Genomic DNA, 20,221 nt, shown 5'->3' on the forward strand with positions numbered 1-20,221 from the left:
GTTAGGTTGACTGGTTTGTTTGTGGGGCTCTTTTAGGGGGTCAAGGGGAATCGGCCAAAAGAGCAACTAAGGGGGCAACAGCAATATGCAAATGAATGGAAAAATGGTCCATTTGGCTGCTGATTTACATTCCCATATGTCCTCCTAAAGAACGTGCATTGTCTAAGAGCAATCGGATTTCTATGAACATGTCCATACGCAATCCTGACCGCACTTTTCACTAGGTCTTAAAGGGGTAGTTCACCCAAAAAGAAACATTCTGTCATCATTTACTCACCCTCATGTTGTTCTTAACCTGTATGAATTTTTTAATTCTGTTGAACACAACAAGATATTTTGATAAATGATGGTCATCACACAGTTGACAGTATACCCATTGACTTCCATTTGTTTTTACTATGGAAGTCAGTAGGTACCGTCAACTGTGTGGTTACTATAATTTCTCAAAATATCTTCTTTTGTGGTCATGAGAAACAGCATGTTTAAAAAAAATAAAGAAACATTACACTGAAATCAATCTGATATTATAAACATAAACTACACTGTCAGAAAAAAATACAAAACTGTACCTTTTCTGATGCTTGGGTGGCCCAAGGTTTGATTTTGTACCTTTTCAGGTATACAAAACATAATACAATCTTGTACCCTTTTGGGTACATTGCTGTACCTAAAAGACCTATTGAGTACCTTTAAAAAATGTTTGTACCCCCTAAAATTTTACTGGTAAACAATAGGTCCTTAAAGGTACACAATAGCTCTTTAGGGTTTAAAATTGTACCCAAAAGGGTGCAACATTTCAATGTGATGTATACCCATAAAGGTGCCAAAAAACTTTTGAGGGTACTGTGCACCCCAGTGACAGATAAGGTACAGTTTTTTTTGTTTGTTTTTTTGAGAGTGTACTTATTTAAATAATTTAGATAGATATTGATTAGGAGCCGATTAATAGAATACTATTCACAAGGATATAATGAAAAGGAAGTGGAGCTCAGAAATCCATCCCTTCAGAGGACAATAACTAACTTGACTTCCAGCCAAAGACTCACACAGTGAACTCTCTCTGTTTTAGAAAAAACTTTTGACTCTAATGTGATTTGAGTATTTTTATTTTCTGCTTTGGTTTTCAGAATGCACTACAAATGTGAAAGAAAGTACAATGAAAGAAAGAATAAACAAAAAAGGTATAATAACTACACAATTCAAAACCATAACTTTAATATGTAGAACTACAAATAAAATAGTACAATAATATATATATATAAATATATATATATATATATATATATATATATATATATATATATATATATATATATATATATATATATATATATAATATAACTATAGTAAATGCATTTGCTAACATTGTTTCCAGAAATTATTATTGTAAAACATGTAGCAGAAATAAAAAGAAATGATACCTAATTAGTAATAATATTAATAATTCATAATTCATAAAGTAAATATATGCCTGTTATTTGAGTTGCTGTGTAAATTAAAGCTGAACTAATTTGACAACCAAAAATGAGTTTGTTTTATGCTGTTACGTATGAAGTGGGGTTAAACAGAGGGAGGTGAGTCTCAATAATAGCAAACATATTCAGAATTGTCGGGTGTGTTGCATAAAGCCTCTAGTTTTTTCATTTTCTTACTCAGTCTATTTATGAGACGCGATACATCCTGATTATAGAGGAGCTCATTATTTGCAATAGCTGTTACTGCATTCCCCACATCTTGCATTATCTTTATCACAGGCTCCCAGTAAATGCAACTTCGAGTGTGACTCTCTAATACATTGACCCTCCCACTAAGAATATCCATAAAGTGGACAGCTGTCCTGAATTTTTTCTGAATTTCAGCTATGGCCGCTAGACGCTGCTGCAGCCATTTAATATAGCCTTGAATATTACTGAGCATCTCAATAGTCTCTTCAATCTCATCCTGTGTTTCAGAGATTCTCCTGTTGTAGACCTGGATTTTTTGTGCGTGCTTCTTTATTTGGGACTGGCACTCTTCTTGCTCCTCGATAGCGTCATTGATGGCATGCATAGCCTCCACCATTGTATTTATTCCATCACACATCATCTGTGGACCTAAAAGAAAACAGGAAAAACACATAAGCTACAAAGGTTTAATTGCACACGTCAATTGGTTAACCACAATGATATACTGACAATTTCAGCAGTAACAACATAAACAAACGGCTTTTTTGGAACAAACTTCCGGTAAACTTTCTCAAGGAATGAATAGCAAAAAAGAAAGTTTAAGAGTATTTTATTTATAAGAGGATTACCTTACTTCAAATCATAGGTAAAGCAAAAACTACACTGAGCTAACGTTATTGTGTATCCATGATTGCCGCCTCCTATCGTCTTTAAAAACATTTGTTATTTTCAATGAGGTATTTGTTCCAGAGTTTAGCCACTAGCCAGACCATTAAACAAACAGAGACCAGAAGTTACGTTTCGCCCAGACTCGCAAATGCGACAACACACGTGCGTCTGATTAAACCGTCTATACAAGCCTGTTTGATGTTGTCTTTTTTTTTTATTCAGAAATGTCATGTATGAAATACAAGTTAGCATATAACACAAAATGTATTAACAATACATTCATAATCATCTGAACAAATAGAAGAGAAGAAAGGGAAAGGAGAAAAAAAAACTTTTAGGTTATTAATTACGGTACATGAAAGATCTCATCATATTTCTTCAAAAAAGAAATACATTTTTTGTTATCAATTAGTCTAAGTGATTTAATTAAATGTTCTAGAATTCTATAAAGGTAGGTATTTTCTTAAGAAATCTTTGTTTGTGAAAATAGAATTTTGCCACAAGGATAAGAAAGTTAACAGTTGATTCTAAAGATTTGTTTTTTTTTTTGTTTTCAAAAAAACAAACCACATCCTTAATGTGCAAATTACAATTCATATTAATTTTCAAATTACAATTCATATGAATGCTTTATGAATATTCATCAATTTCCTGTTCCGTTTAAAGAATTTAAATCTGTTATAAAAGGCGATTCCCGATGGATTAATATGTCTAATGAAAGCTTCCCTTACCCATGAGTCATGCAAAAAACAACTTTCACAGTTATGTTTGGGTGGTGTTTCAATTTTAAGCAAAGATTGTAATAATTCATTTATTCGTCATCTTTCTCAATCTCGCAACTCAATTTCTCGAAGAGGGAAATTTTTGGGGGGGTTCTAAAATTGATAACATTAAATGGAAAAAAACATGGTTATTACCATATAAATACTGTGTACTGAATAAAATGAAAGAAGTGCACTTTAAAATTTTACACAATATATACCCATGTAATGCCTCTTTATCTAAATTTTGTGATGTAGCTGATGTATGTACCTTCTGTAAAAAAGAAAGTGAAGATATTTGCCATTTATTTTTCTCGTGCAATGTTTCAACACTCTTTTGGAAAGATTTGAGTGTGTATTGTTTTTCTGTTTGATGTTGTCTAAAGATGGATGACATTGCGTCGTTGCGTCATGGGACATTGCGTCATCACGTGCTGTGACATCCGGTTTGTGACGTCACGCTGAACAGATCGTGCATCGTAGCTCCGTCGAGTTCATCATCTAAAATCCTTTTTTTAACATCTTATTCCTATTTATATAATATTAGTTTTACAATACTTTACCGTGACGATTATTGAGCAGTACTACCACGTGAAACTATTTATCACTAATAAACACCCAGTGTTAGCATATAGCCCGCTAGCATCCACAAACGGTGGAGGCTGAAGCTAGCATTTTCCGATCTTATGGCGGATTCATCTGATATATGCTTCTCTGACCTGTCCTCACCTGAGCGGGAAGCTGTGGAGGAGTTGTTTCCCGGTTTTAGCAGATCCAACGCGAGGTACAACGCCCACTTCACCCTGCCTTCCGACGTCCACAAGCGAACGAGGCGCGCAACAAACGAGCATTCCACGCGATGCAGCTTCACGGACCGTGAACGGCTGAACGGAGATGCCATCGCCCAACATGAAAGCGATCGGGAAGCTGTGGAGGAACCGCTGCCCGGCCTTCGCAGATTCAGCAAGCCCCACATCACCCTGGCCCCAGACGTTCGCAGGCGACGGAGGCGTGTCACAACCGAACACCCCACGCGATGCAGCTCCGGGGACCGCGTTCGGGTAAACAAAGATGCCATCGCCCAGCATGAAAGCGGTAAGACTCTGCTTGTTATTGTAACATGTAATACTTGCCACATGTATAGTTTAGCTTCTGCTGTTAGCATAGAGGGGTTTACATGCACTAAGTGTATTGAAGTATTAAGGTTAACTGAGAAGGTTGCTGAACTAGAATCGCGCATCCGAACGCTAGTTGAGGATAGCAAAACCGCTAATGTTACTGTTGCAAATAATCTATCGAGCGAAAAGACTAATGGCTCGGTTCCGACATCAGATGCAGATGCTAATGTAAATATTACAAATACTGTATCGAGCGCGCATAGTGTTTATCAAAATACACATGGCTCGGTTCCGACATCAGAGTCAAGTCGGCGGTCAAACTGGGTGACTGTCAGGCGGCATAGTCATATAAGGCGTCCTTCTAAGACCCATAACGTTACGGCAATTTCTAACAGATTCGATCCCCTAAGGAGTACACCAGCTAAAACGCCTTTTAAAAGTGCCCTGGTCATTGGAGATTCTATACTCAGGAACACTAACATTGAGGCACCAAACACCATAGTCGACTGTATACTGGGAGCCAGAGCATCTGACATTAGATCCAAACTTAAAGTGCTGGCTAATGCTAAGCGGAAGTTTCCTAAGATTGTTATTCACACCGGCACGAATGACACCAGGCTCCGCCAGTCGGAAATCACCAAAGATACTATACTAGATGTGTGAAATTGCAAAAACAATGTCAGACAATGTAATTTGCTCTGGTCCCCTCCCCGCCTACCGGGGAGATGAAACACATAGTAGATTAGTGTCTCTAAATGGATGGATGTCAAAGTGGTGCCCTCAGCATAACGTAGGGTTTATAGACAATTGGAAGCATTTCTGGGGAAGACCATTCCTCCTAACCCGAGATGGCCTTCATCCGTCATCGGAAGGAAGTGCTATACTCACTAGAAATCTGATCAATAGTCTTAATTCTGATATAGTCTGACTATCCAGGGCCCGGGTCAGGAAACAGACGGATCGGCTTAACCGTCCATCTGTTAGCTGCCGTGATATGTCAAGACCACTTATATCCCAGCACTTCGAGTCAATCTTACCGAAATATCAGCACATTTCAACTGTATCTGTTTCCCGAACAAATAAATACAGGGCACCGCTTGTTACATCAGGTACAAATCTGATTAATATAAAATTAGAAAACAATACATTAACAGATGAATCTCGAATGTTAAAATTCGGCCTTCTTAACATTAGATCGCTTACCAATAAAGAACCTATTGTCAATGAAATAATTACAGACCAAAACTTAGATGCACTCTGTTTAACAGAAACCTGGCTTAAAGCAGACGACTACATTAGTTTAAATGAATCCACCCCACAAGACTATTATAAACGCGAACCTCGATTAAAGGGGAGAGGGGGTGGTGTAGCTACAATATACAACACAATTTTTAAAGTAAACCAAAAATCTGAGCTATAATTTTAATCATTTGAACTAATGTTGTTAAATATGGAAATAACTGATCGTAACCACAAACAGCTTTCTTTTGCCTTAGCGACAATCTATAGACCACCGGGCCACCATGCAGATTTCCTTAAAGAAATAGCAGATTTCCTGTCTGAGCTTGTAGTCACTGTAGATAAAGCTCTTATTGTTGGTGATTTTAATGTCCATGTGGATAACCCAAAAGACGCATTAGGACGTGCGTTTATAGATGTTCTAAATTCTCTCAATATTAGACAAAACGTGACAGGGCCAACGCATACTCGTAAGCACACATTAGACTTAATTCTGTCACTCGGGCTCAATATTAATGACGTCGAAATATCACCTCAGAGTGATGCAGTTTCTGACCATTACCTTGTGTCATACACTGTACTTCTAGATAGGATCACTCAATCCACAACATGCTACCGACTAGCCAGAACAATAATTTCCACCACTAAAGATAGCTTTATTAGCACTCTTCCAGACCTGTCCCAAATGAAACATGTAGCAGATAACTGTGACGATCTAGATATTGTAATAGAAAACCTAAACAATGTCTGTTCTAACACATTGGATGCCGTTGCTTTCATTCGAAAAAAGAGATTCAAAGAAAAACCGCCAGCTCCATGGTATGACCATCACACCGCAGCCCTTAAAAAGGCAGCTAGAAAAATGGAAAGAAATTATAAAAGCACAAAGTTAGAAGTATGGCATGCAGCATGGAAACAGAGTGTTAAACACTACAGACAGGCTATTAAAACCGCCAGATCTACATATCTTAGCAAGCTTATAAATGAGAATCATAATAACCCTCGTTTCCTCTTTAGCACAGTTGCGAAACTGACTAGAAACAAAGAACAAACAGAAACCAATAGTAAACTTCAACACAATAGTAACGACTTCATGAACTTCTTTTATAACAAAATTTTGGCTATTAGGGAAAACATCGTAGCTACCCAGGCAGCCACCACTCTACCCATTAGTTCACTTAACACTAGACTACCATACGAACATCTTGATTCATTTAAACCTACTACAATAGATGAGCTCTCTAAACTAGTCACTTCATCCAAATCATCGTCATGTATATTAGACCCCGTTCCCACAAAACTACTTAAAGAGGTATTCCCTGTAGTGTCAACCCCGGTTCTAAATATTTTTAACTCATCGCTAGAAATAGGATACGTTCCAACAGCTTTCAAACTAGCAGTTATTAAACCGCTGATTAAAAAACCACAGCTTGACCAAGGAGAAGTTAATAACTTTAGACCAATCTCAAATCTCCCTTTTCTTTCGAAAATATTAGAAAAGGTAGTGGCAAGCCAGTTACGCACATTCTTGACAAATAATAGTACATATGAAAAGTTCCAATCAGGATTCAAGCCCCACACAATAGCACAGAGACAGCGTTGCTTAGAGTTACAAATGACCTCCTATTAACATCCGATCGTGGTGAAATCTCAATTCTTATATTACTAGACCTTAGTGCAGCCTTTGACACAATAGATCACACAATCTTACTCAATAGACTAGAAAACTATGTTGGTATCAGTGGTCAGGCGCTAGCCTGGTTTAGGTCATATCTAACCAATCGCTATCACTTTGTTTATGTAAATGAGGAAGAGTCATATCACTCCCTGGTTAAATACGGTGTACCGCAGGGATCAGTTTTAGGTCCTATCCTGTTCTCGTTATACATGTTACCCCTAGGAGACATTATCAGGAAACATAACATAAGTTTTCACTGCTATGCGGATGATACCCAGCTTTACATCTCCTCGCATCCCAGCGAAATACACACGTTTTCTAAGCTAAAAGACTGCATTAGCGATGTTAGTGACTGGATGGCACATAACTTTCTTAAGCTCAACTCCAATAAGACAGAGATACTTATTATTGAACCAAATCGCTACAAACATAATATGTCAGATTACAAATTGCACATAGATGGCTGTACTGTGGTGCCATCTTCCACGGTTAGGAACTTAGGTGTGATGTTCGACAGCAACTTATCCTTTGATAGTCATATCGCCAACGTCTGCCGCACAGCATTCTTCCATCTTAGAAATATCTCAAAAATACTTATTCATGCTTTTATGACCTCTAGAATAGACTATTGTAACTCGCTACTCGGGGGATGCCATTCAAATCAGGTCAACAAGCTTCAGCTAGTTCAAAACGCTTCTGCAAGGGTACTTACTCGATCTAAGAATTATGACCACATAAGCCCAATTCGGTTGGCACGTATGGTCGGGTTGCGATTTTGGCGCTATCGTAAGTCTTGTGAATAGTATGCCATACAGACCCGTTTGCCACTGAACCTGCATTAACGACGACAGTGGGGCCTCCAGCCTTAGTCAAACGGGTTGGCACGTATGGTCGGGTTGCGATTTTGGCGCTATCGTAAGTCTTATGAATAGTATGCCATACAGACCCGTTTGCCACTGAATCTGCATTAACGACGACAGTGGGGCCTCCAGCCTTAGTCAAACGGGTTGGTACGTATGGTCGGGTTGCGTTTTTCGCGCTTTCGTGTGTTTTATGAATAGTATGCCATACATACCCGTTTGCCACTGAACCTGAATTAACGACGACAGTGGGGCTTCCGGCCTTAGTCAAACGGGTTAGCACGTATGGTCGGGTTGCGATGTTTTTTGGCGTTTTCTCCTGGTCCTGTAAATGGTATACAATATAGACCCAATTGCCACTGAACCTGCATTAACGACGACTGTGGGGCTTTAGGCCTTAGTCAAACGGGTCGTCAGGTTTCATTTTCTCTTAAACATCGGAAGGTCACCCTTATTTACCATATATATACCCTCGCATTGGGCCCCCAATTTGCTAAATCCTCAACTGTGGATAATATAATTATGCCGCAATAGTTAGTCTGTCTGGAACTAAGATGAGTTAAACCACATCACTGTGTGACACTTCAATACATATGAACGGCCGCTGCGCTAATACGATTTTGTTTTTCTCTCCCTGTCTCGTCCTCGACCCGAGGACAACGAGACAAACAGACCCAGTCCCGGTAGATGTGAAAGTCGGCACACCTCTGATCTACTGGCCGTCCTTCAACGTGATTCCCAGCTGATGCCTGACCAACGATCACCGGCAGAACCGCTTAATCTCCGCTAAATCTCCTTATCCTTTCTCCCAAGGGTTTTTCCCTCCTAGGACTTATTTTTCCATGGATAAAAGCCTGGGGTTTTTTTTCTCCTAGGGGGTTTTTCACCCCGGGGAGGCAGCCTTTTTGGGCTTTACCTAGCCTCCTTTTATAGATGTTGCTTTAGTAATACGTGCACTTATTATATTGAGTCATAGCCGCAGCAAATTTAACTGCTCATGCTATCATGTATTTTGTTGTGCTATCTGTCATTTTTCTATGCTTTTCACTGCTTCTATTTATGTAAAGCTGCTTTGAAACAATTGACTTTTGTGAAAAGCGCTATATAAATAAATTGAATTGAATGAATGGACAGATGGACAGAGAGATAGACAGATGGACTGAGAGACAGACGGAGAGAGAGACAGACAGACAAACAGACAGAATTTCTCACCAGTTAACCACCCAAAAATTGGTACTGGAGTGATGACGGCCCCTGCAACTGTAATCCACATACCGGTGGTCTTCAATTTTTCCATTTTTTCTTGCTCATATTCTGCCGCCTCTTTGTTTTTTTCTGCTTGTTTCAACTGTGCTTTAGAATTGCTTAATGATTCTTTAGTAGATGACTTCAGTATGCGTAATTCTTCAATGGCCAGGCTTTTCTCTTTTTTCTCTTGCTGAACATGCTGTTTCTCTGTGATAAGTCTTTCCATGCATTTATCTAAACTTTTCAGTTTTACTTTCAGTTTTCCCTCTGACTCCTTCAAGCATCGATCCGCATACTTGATGTGTCGCCTGATTTGTTTAAAATTGGAGCACAGGTCGGTGGCTGGATCAACATGTGCATCAAAGAGGGCTGTACAGGTGTTACACAGGGACAAAATTCCCTCTTGCACAAGCCGTGTTATGTCCTCCATGCATTTCAAGTCCTTAACACTGAAAATAAAGAGGTGTGCAGAAAAAGACATATTTGACTTTATTTTACAACATAATACATAGTTTGCATTATTGTCCACTTATATATCAAATTATATAATTTATGCATGCACATAAAAGCTTACCTGGATAAGTACAGCTGGCTCATTTTGATCTTTTATACAGAAATACAAGAAGTGTATCAAAATGTACAACTGGCAGAGATTGTGGGCCCACCTGTGGATCCGCCTATAATTATACAAAGATACAAGTTTTTACCCTGATATCTAGTGATGTTTTACACTCTAAAAAAAGCTGTGTTATGTATTCTACCCAAATGCTGGGTTGAGGCTTTTAGGTCATTTAATTGGGTTCTTTTTTTGTCTTAGATAGTTTTTTGGATAATTATGTAACCCAATCATTGGGTAAATATTTGGGTCATTTATAATTGACAGGTGAATGTATGCATCCCTCCCCCACAAAGCATCAACTCAAATGCTGGGTCAAATGAATTCAGTGCTTGGTGCTTCGAAAAAGCTCTTCACAACCGTATGGGTTAGATCAATGTGGATAAACAAGGTTGGTATCAAAATCAAAATACTTATCCATAAACCATTACTGTTTACTAAAAAAAGCAAATATGTGTGACAACAGTTCTGTTCACATGACGTGAAATTATATTACACGCACTGTTATGGTCATTTGGCGATTAGCTTAATATGTTGTAATAAAGGAAGACTGTGTTTTTATGCGTGACCAGTGTTGGGGAAAGTTACTTTTAAAAGTAATGCATTACAATATTAAGTTACATCCAAAAAATGTAACTAATTGCTTTACTTAGTTAATTGTCATGGAAAGTAATGTTTACGTTACTTTTTAGTTACTTTGCGTTACTTTTTCTTGGCTGAGGCTTGATCTCTTTCAGGCCTTGCAGGTTATTTTTATGACTGAAAAGTTCTGCATTTAGAAATTGCATATTTCATCAAAAAAATGTCGAGCTCTGGCCTGCCATCTCAGTTTCTGACTCAAACTGTTCCCACACAGGCGTGTACGCATGAGCGCATAATGTGACTACATTTAGTTTAATTCAGTTCATTATTTTTTTAATCGAATTAATTAGTTTTTGAAAAAGTAACTCAAATATTAATGTGTACATTTAAAAAGTTATGCGTTACTTTACTTGTTACTTCAGAAAAGTAATATTATTAAGTAATGCACGTTACTTGTAATGCGTTACCCTAGGGCTATTCAAATCTTACGCTGGAGGGCCAGAGCACAGCATAGGCTGTTTCTCAATATGCGTTCTTCAGCGATCTTGCGTCCTTGTGTCCTCGCTCTACATCATCATTAACAGTCGAAGTTCAATTCCAATTCTCAAGAACGCAAGTACAGAGGACACGTGAAAATACCCGGATGTGTTCTTGATATCGAGGATGCGTCGAGTGCAGACTTGCGCGTTGAAATCTGGGGAGGTCACGTGACCAGCAGGAAGATCGCACGTATCTCAATTCTCACAGGTGCGTTCTGTGTTCTCGCGACCTTCTGAGTTCATTCTTCCAAGGTCGCCTTGCAAGACCAGTCTCCACGAGAACGTAAATCTGTTCTTTGCGTTCTTAGAATTGAGAAACAGCCATAAGCTGTGTCCCAATTCAAGGGCTGCAACCTTATGAGCATTCGACCTTAAAGGTGAACACTCTGTCTTTCAAGGTGGAAGCCTCAGAAGTTCGCGAAGAGAACTGAAATGAGACGGTCTAACCTTCGGAGGATCCATAATTAGCGTCACCTGCTGCACGCACCCGCCTGCACGTTTCTGACTTTTTAAAATAAATATGACATCAGAAAAATTATTAATTTATTTTAGAAATAGGGCACGTTGATGTATATTAAGCTATTCAACAGTTTACCAAATTAATCAACCTTATAAATATACGCAACATAAAAAGAATATTATTAACACAAAACATAACTTATAATACTAAAACAGTGACAAGAAAAAATGTTTTCTGATAAATACACTTTTATTTAATAAAGGATTTAATTGTTTATTTTAGAATATCCACCCATTATATGCAGCCGTTGCAGACGCGCAATAGACCTTTTGCGAGTCGACGTCACAGTTACGTCACTCGCGCATGTGGTGGCAGAAAAACTGGAAATGAATTATAAAAAAAAAAAAACAGTGGAAATGAATGAGACACGAGTGAAACGAACAATATAACTCACTAGACAATGTTTTGTTGTGCTGTTGAGTGTCAGAATAGGAATGCCAAAATAGATGACCTTCATTTTTATAGTATATCGTCGTCGAAGACACCATTTGAAGATAAACGTAGGTGTTTATGGTTGCAATAAAAGCCCTCAACCGGACAGACTGGAGTGATGAAATCATCTGAAAATCTTTTAATTATTTGAATAGAAAATAATTAGAGAAGATATCCGGTGTTCTGTCGAAGTCTGATCCCTCTATGTGTTTCTTATAGCGTTTTCATCACGTTACGTTTATAATTTATTTAGAAAGATTAAAGATTTTAATTAGTTCATAATATCAATAATATTACCATTTATTAAAGTTTTCGTATTTTTTTTTTTCATTTTCTATTACTTCTTTTTACCATATATCTTAGCCTATGTCTTCTTCCTGTTTGTTCTAAATTATGATGTTTACTAATAAATATATAAACATAGCACACACACACACACACACACGACGTAAAGTGTTAATAATATATAAACAGGCCTATACAAATTAATTTGTATGTAAACATAATAGTTTTAGATCAAACACGTAGGATAAAAATATAAGGAAGAAATTGAAAACAGGAAATGATTAAATGTTTAATAAATGATATTATACAGAATACATGCTAGTATTGCTCTTATAAGTACTTCAGAGATTCATACTGTAAAAATAATTGATTTACCAATAAAGAACAATACATATACATTACATACATGCAAGCATATCAGTGGCCAAGCCATTAAAACTCTTAATTTATTTAAAAAATAAACGTAACTTGGTGAAAACGTTATAAGAAACATTACACTTAAGAGAAATATAGGGGAAACAGACTTCTACAGAACACCGGATCCTTAAAAATCACAGTTTAATGCTAAAAGTCTTCACACAGCTATTGAGAAGCATTCACTTTCTGCCACCAGTTGGGCTCCGACCACAAAAAACGTCATCTCTGTTTGCAAACACGCAAAAGGTCTATAGGGACTTTAAGCAACAGCCTCTGGTGGGACAGACAACGGCGACGGCATTCTGGCGTTGTATTGCGCATGCGCGAATTTAACTGCTACTTTGCGACGTTCTACTGTCTACTACGGGAGAACAGCTGATTTGCCGTAGTCGCTACAACGTGAGAGATTATGTAAATAAATGTTATGATTCATGGCATATGACATTGTGATTGCATCAGTTTATGATTGTACCACAAGTCTTTTATATAATATGTGTTCAAATGTTTTAAAGGTAAGCTACTTTTAAAGATTTTTAAGTATTCAACATTTTCAGTATTGCTTAAATCTAGGTTTTTAGACTTATTTACATCATACAATAGTAAAAACTTCTTCTGACAAAAGATTGTCATGTAACGCCAAAAGCAATCCTTCTCTTGCTTTTTTAAATTACATTTTTTTGTATCTTAATAAATTAATTAATACCACGTTGCGCTGTCCTGTTTACGGTTGCTTAGTGATTTTTACGTTCTTGGCTACGGCGGTCTGACAGCATACTTCCGGTCGCCGTAGCCGTTCCATTCCCAGCTGTTGCTTAAAGTCCCTAATGACTCTTGGGATATCCTCGGCTGTTAAAGGAACAGTATGTAAGAAATTTATATCAATTAATCATTAAATGGCCCTGAAATGTCACTAGACATTAAGAAATCCTTTTCATTTCAAATACTTATATCACTGACAACACCAGTCCGGCCAGGATATTGTCATTTAAAAAGTGGAGTTGCAGCCCTCAACTGATGTTTATGTTGTCGTTTGGTATATTGGCCACCAGCTGTGTGATTGCAGCACCAGTTTCAGCCACACGTTTTGTGATTGCAATACCAGTTTTGGCCACAATCCTACATACTGTTCCTTTAAGGATCCATTCGTTCTATCCTTAACAGCGCGGAGAAATGAGGACGCATTTTGAGGCTTCATTCTAAGCATCCTTTGAAATGGGACGGACTTACTGGCCTTAAGTCGCGCTGCTGTGACGCAATCGGTCTTAAAATACGTCCTTAGAAGGTCGCAGCCTTTGAATTGGGACAGCTATAGGCCGTTTCTCAAAACCAAGTACGCCGAACTCGGACTTGTGTCCTTCGTAGTTCGAACTTGCAAGTTTAGACTCGGAAGAACGAACTCCTGACGCGAAATGCATTCTGGGAAACTTCGCTCTCATAAGTCCACACAAGTCTCCTCTGATGCATCCTCGATAAAATGGGCGGATCAAGAACACATCCGGGGATTTTATGTGAACTTGGGCTTGATGCGAACTTTGAATTGGAACAGTACTTGGGCCGCGACTGATGACGTTTCACAAGTCCACAAGAACACAAGTACAGACAAGAACGCATATTGAGAAACGGCTATTGTTTAACTCCAACCCTGATCAAACACACCTGAGCAACCTAATCAAGGGCTTCATGATCACTAGACAATCGCAGGTGGTTAAGTTTGATTAGGGTTGGAGCTAAACTCTGTAGTGCTCGGCCCTCCAGGGTATGATTTGAATAGACACCGGCGTTGACCCCAACACTGGCGTGTGATGCGATTAAGGTCATGTAAACATACATAACCTGTTCTTTCAGATAGTTAAAATTGAAGTTTAAAAAAAATAAAGTTGCCATGAAACGGAAGTAGTGAATGTTTTTTTTCCCATGGTGACGTATCCGAGTAAAACCGGCTTCTGAAATGAAATAAAGCAGGGCTGGATTTGAATTTGTCCATTGAGAACTAATTGGATTGTTTGCAGTTGGGTCGTGTTGCTAATTGCTAATCGCAGCGATCTTCTCCTGGACCCCACCCACCTGCCATACCATACCAGATAGATCATTTTGAGGAGGGGAGGAGATTTTTTCTTTTTGATTAAAGATTATGAGGACACATGAATAAAAATAATAATAATAATGAAGCTCACAGATAAGCCAAATTACAGTTTTTCAGTAAAAACAACCCATTTGCTGGGTTAAAAATTAACAATCCAACTTGATGGGTCAAGTTAGCCCGGTGTTTGTTCTGTCCTATGTTTACCCAGCCGTTGGGCTAAAAACAACCCAATTTGGGTTATTCAGTAGTTTTGTGATTTTCACAAAAGTTTCACAAAATGGCTACATTTTCTTCTAAAATACAAATATATCAAATGAAAGAACAGACCATCTGCTTTCAAACAAACAATAAACAAACAAACAAAATGTTTCATCCTATTTGTATTTTTTCTCTGCTTATTAACTCTTATGGGTAATTTTCTTTAAAAAAAAAGCTGAAATAATTGCATTTTTGTAAAGGAATTTTGTTAGAGATCAGATTCAGAGCGATTATCCAAACATACACAAAGTTTAAAATTGGTAAAAAATGTGCCTCAAGTCTGCCTACTAGTGGATAATCACGGTATTACGTTGTAAATGGCAAGGAAAAAGTTAAGAAAGAAAATTAAATCTATAAAACTAATTTTCACACCAGCAACAAACACATTTGCCTTACCGTCAAAAACTGAGAAAAGTCTCTCAATGCTGATGAAATAGTTTAATAGACCAATCAAGTTTCCTTTAAATCCTCCAAGTTTTTCTAAAGCTTGCCTCTTTTCTCCTTTATGAAACACTTCTCTTGAAATCCCCAAAGTATTTCCAAAGCTCGCCTCTCCCTTCCTTTATGCCATTAAACTTCTCTCTAAACAGTCAGCTGACAAATTCATTGGCAGTGTTTAACGGACATTCAAAAATAGCCCTGCTGACTTATCTGCTTCATTAGTCAAGTGATTTCCGGTAAGGCATTTGAAAATTTATAAACAGGGGTGCAGCACTGCGAACTGAACACAAAAGTCGATTTCACCACTTCAACAGCATCTCATCAGACCTGACACAACACCACTCATACTTAAACAAGGTAATGTGATTTCATTTATATTTGCACAACTCAAAATAAAGCAATAAACCCCAAGAAGCAGTGGGTTACCAGTGCATTTTATAGCTAAGGGGCGTTGTTCGCGTCGTGCCTAAAACCCCCTTAGCTGTTATAAAATGCACTGTAACCCCACTGATTCGAGGGGGTTTATTGCGTTTATAAAACGGTTACTTCATATGCATAACGTTAGCGGGATTTTATAAAATAAAACACAAATAAGTTGTAATTATATTAGTACAAATATTACTCTTCCGCCAAACAAAGTAGTTCCTCAGAATCAAGTGTGACTGAAACAGAGCGCAGTTCCCAACCAACAGAGATGCAGCAAAGACACAATGAAAATATGATTTAAGACTGTGGTGTTTATTTTATAAATCAACATTCATCTAATTTATACATTAACATTTATATTGTGCAACTGTTGAAGTGATGATCAAATATGCTTGGAAGCATGCTGAACTCTTTCCCCGTCAGCGTTTTTTTTTTTTAAGTTGCCACCCAGTTTTAGTTTAATGCCTTGCAGAAAAATTATCTGCTTTAAATAAACATAAAATATCAAATGAAAGAACAGACCATCCGCTTTCAAACAAAAACAAACAAAAAAACGTTTCATTCATCCTACCTTCATTATCACCTCTCAAATTTTTTAGCTAAAAGCGGAGATAATTCCATATTTGTGAAGAACTTTTGTAAGAGATCAGATTGAGCCATCAAAACCATAGACTGTAAAAAAGATCTACACTTACACGCTGTGTTTTCAGTGTTGAGTGAATGCGTCAGTGTTTAAGTTGGGTAAGATCGCCACCCAGTGGATAATAGCTGACGTATGAACTTGAGTTATAAACTCTTCAGACAACGTTTTCTCTTTATCGACGAGATGACTCAACAATATTTATTGACATGTATCTGGATATCGCCATTAATTGTGCAATTGTAGACAAATTAAAAATATGATTAAAGACTGTGGTGTTTATTTTCATAAATCAGTACGCAGCAACAGTGGCGCAGTGATACTTATGTAATGTGGTCTGAACCGTGAGGTTACCGGTGTCATTTATCACGGCTTAGAACGCGTTTCAACCAATCAGAATGAAGAACCAGAACTGCCCGTTTTATAACCAAAATTTTTGAATAGACTTTATAATGCCTTTCTGTTCACTAGTAGTAGTAAATCAATAAATCCATGCAGTGGTGTTGAAAATTCCAATGAAAAAGATCTAATAAGGACAGCTTGAGCAAGTATTAGGACTTTTTTAAGATGTCAAATAAATCTTTGGTGTCCCCAGAGTACCTATTTGAAGTTCTAGCTCAAAATACCATATAGATAATTTATTATAACATGTTAAAATTGCCACTTTGTAGGTGTGAGCAAAAATGTGCCGTTTTTTTGGGTGTGTCCTTTTAAATATAATAAGCTGATCTCTGCACTAAATGGCAGTGCCATTGTTGGATAGTGCAGATTAAGGGTGGTATTATTATAAGATGATCCCTTTCTGACATCACAGGGGAAGACACAATTCAATGACAAGGACCAAGGAGCTGGCTGAAGTTCAGGAAGTAATGCAGCTGGGCAAAAAGCCTATTATAGCACTTAAACATGGGAAAAGTCAGATTTTCATTATATGTCCCCTTTAATTAGCATTTTCTCTTCAATTGCATGTGTTTGTAATGCAGCAGTTCTCTTTCTGGCTTTGTTTCTGTTGCTTGTATTTTTCTCTTTTTTTTGATGCTTTAGCTGTGTGTAATGTAAGTTTTTTTTTTATCTTCACCTGATTGTATTTTGTTAGTGTTGTACCTTTGGTGAATTGGGTCCTCGTGAATAGAGACCTGGAAGTCTGACAGACAATGATTTTCTCTCTCTTCTTCACGTTGATGTCAGATTAAAATCTTAAATCTAAAAATCAGTGGGTTTTTAAAATAAATTATTTTCTTTTAAGACAGAGGACAAAGAAACAGAGAAGTTATGGATTCCATCACTTTGAGAACCCAACGCATTACCACTGCAGAGGACATGAGAAACCAAACTCAACTGCTGTCTTATTCATGGGAAGAGTATTTGACCCCGGCACCACTATCCATAGCTATTTTGGGTGAGCTGGCATGCATCTCCTCCACCTCAGATTTCTCTATCAATAGAAATCCCCCCGCAGGTGGTTACAAACACATCAGATACCCAGAATCCTTTCGAGCTTGCCTCATGCAAGTGTGTAACTCTGGTTGGTGGGCATTTAATGAGGCCCATAAAAACATGGATAAAATAAGTCTCCATACTGCCCGGGTTCCAGATTACATGAAGACCGCAGTGAAGCTTCTGTTCTGTGGCAATAATGAAGTCATTGAAGCACATCTTCCTAATCAGCTAAAGAGTATCGGAGTCATTGCAGATGAATGTCTTAAATTGTCAATTGAAACAGAAGCCTATTTCAGCAAGGTGGTCAACATTATCCAGGAACTATTTGAAGCATGCTTGAATTCAAAGACATTTTATGGAAAAGAGATGCAGGAGATGAAGAGGAAACTAGAAGAGGCTAAAATAAGAGAGCAGTCAGCAAAAGAAACCAAGAGAAGAATGGAGAAAGCAATAAAAGACATTGACGCTGAAGTAAAGCAAGCTAGAGAAAGCTACAAGAAAGCACTGGATTCTCTTCCAACTGGATGGAATTTGATTGGGATGGAAATTGTTGGAGGAATATTTCAGAGCGTCAATGCACTTGTGAATGGGCTGGCAGCCTTTATAGCCAAGCCAACTCGAAGCGCAAAGAAGGCTGCTAAAGGTCAGCGTCGACCGAGAGGTGGAAGCGATGTGATCGTGATTGATGACATCATATCATGCAGTAAGTCTGCTGAAATTCTTGCCCTTGTGCTTGCTATCGAGGAAAATATGTTTGCGGGTGGCAAAGAGAATGAGATTGACTGGAAGAATCTCTATGATCAGATGGAGAATTATACAAAAACTGATTTCATAGAAAAGCAGTTTAAAAGAATTAATGGCGATTTAGAGAAAGTCTCAGATTGCCAGAGCAAGGCCCAAGCGCAGGTGTTATGCCAAAAGGCCATCAACATATGTAGGCAGTTAGCACGTTATGCACCAGAAGGCAAATGTGACAAAGCCACATGCATGAAGATAATACAGGAGGTCCTGGATTTAAAAAATTCTGCCTGTGTTTTTGATAGCAAAAGCAAAGCTTTGACACAGTCCCCAGCTATTTCTCCACAACCACCGATGATGTTTAAAAAAACAACCGAGCAAAAGAATATGAATCCAGCACAAAGGGCTTCGGAGAATGCACGATTCGCCATAGAACAATGCCAAGCTCAGTTGCAAAAGGCGATGGAGCTCAGAGAAAAAAGTGTGCAGAGTCAAGAAGAAAACATGAAGGAATTAGACGAAATCCTGATCGTTATGCGAAAATGTGAACTCGATGAAATCAACTTTGAAACCACCATAAAGATGCTGACCAAAGGTATGGATGCCATAGGAAAATTGCAGATGCGTTGGCAGAAAATGGTTCAATTCTTTCAGATGATTTCCAACCTTGTGCAAACCAACCTCAATCCAGATCTCAAAGACTTTGTCTTAACATGCTCAAACCCCAAAGGCCTATCCTATGATCCCAATTCATTCGCAATAGACCTCCTCTACAACCAAGCCTTCAAAGTCAGTGACATTGCTAGTCTGGTCAGTATGATCTCAAGAACATACACACAGGTGTCCAACAAGTACCTGATGGATAATGTCGGCACACTGAGCGTTCTGATGGCCATGGATAAAAGTGATCCAGAATTTGGGGAGAAGCGTAAGAGGTTCCAGGACTCGTGTCAGGATGCACAAAATGGCATTTCAAAGTTTGTTAAGGAGAAAAAGCAAGAGTATAATAGAAAAAGCATTGGAAGACAACAACAGATTCAGCAAGAGTTGCTGGCCATTCTTCCCAAAGTTTCTCAAGAGAAAGCCAAGAAAATTTGTGAGAATGTGCAAGCTGGATTCAGTGAGGAAGAAGCAGCTGAATACATCTGAGGGAATAATGTATGTATTGTCTAGTATCACATATTAACAGATCAAACCAGTTGATACTACTGTAGCTTTAGCTTAAAAATATCTTTAAATATGTAATAGTCATTACTCATGATAGTCAATTTAGTGTATTGTCTTTCCACACTATTATTAGTTTGAATTATACCTGCAGACTGTAGATTAAAGGATTGAAAATAGCGGAGGATCTACAATGCTGCCACCTTGTGGTGGTAATACTATTTGCACTTATGTTCTCACACACAAGACATACAGGTGAAAGGGAATCATATATAGGGTTTACCTTAGAATAAAGCACACATAATAGGTTAGGAAAGAACAAAGAGCAAGGAATAAAAATAATTAATAGTAAGTTTAAACATTTACATTCCTATAGGCTCATTTATGTTTTGGATAAGTTTAC

At 37.9% G+C, this 20,221-nt stretch overlaps 2 protein-coding genes across 2 annotated transcripts; one reads left to right on the forward strand and one right to left on the reverse strand.

The window, feature by feature from the left end:
• Nucleotides 1-1,345: 1,345 nt before the first annotated feature.
• Nucleotides 1,346-15,523, reverse strand: LOC135727915 (uncharacterized). The gene is made up of 4 exons (XM_065245994.2): nt 15,366-15,523; nt 9,812-9,914; nt 9,202-9,686; nt 1,346-2,093 (listed from the first exon to the last, which is right to left on the reverse strand). The coding sequence occupies exons 2-4, from the start codon at nt 9,832-9,834 to the stop codon at nt 1,582-1,584; spliced, it is 1,020 nt and encodes a 339-aa protein (XP_065102066.2). The 5' UTR covers nt 9,835-9,914; nt 15,366-15,523; the 3' UTR covers nt 1,346-1,581.
• A 108-nt stretch (nt 15,524-15,631) lies between these two features.
• Nucleotides 15,632-19,803, forward strand: LOC135727913 (uncharacterized). The gene is made up of 2 exons (XM_065245991.2): nt 15,632-15,767; nt 17,723-19,803. Exon 2 carries the CDS (start codon nt 17,749-17,751, stop codon nt 19,801-19,803), a length of 2,055 nt encoding a protein of 684 aa, XP_065102063.2. The 5' UTR covers nt 15,632-15,767; nt 17,723-17,748.
• Nucleotides 19,804-20,221: the final 418 nt, after the last annotated feature.

The sequence above is a fragment of the Paramisgurnus dabryanus genome, chromosome 13 (genome assembly GCF_030506205.2).
Source record: "Paramisgurnus dabryanus chromosome 13, PD_genome_1.1, whole genome shotgun sequence".
NCBI lineage: Eukaryota > Metazoa > Chordata > Actinopteri > Cypriniformes > Cobitidae > Paramisgurnus > Paramisgurnus dabryanus.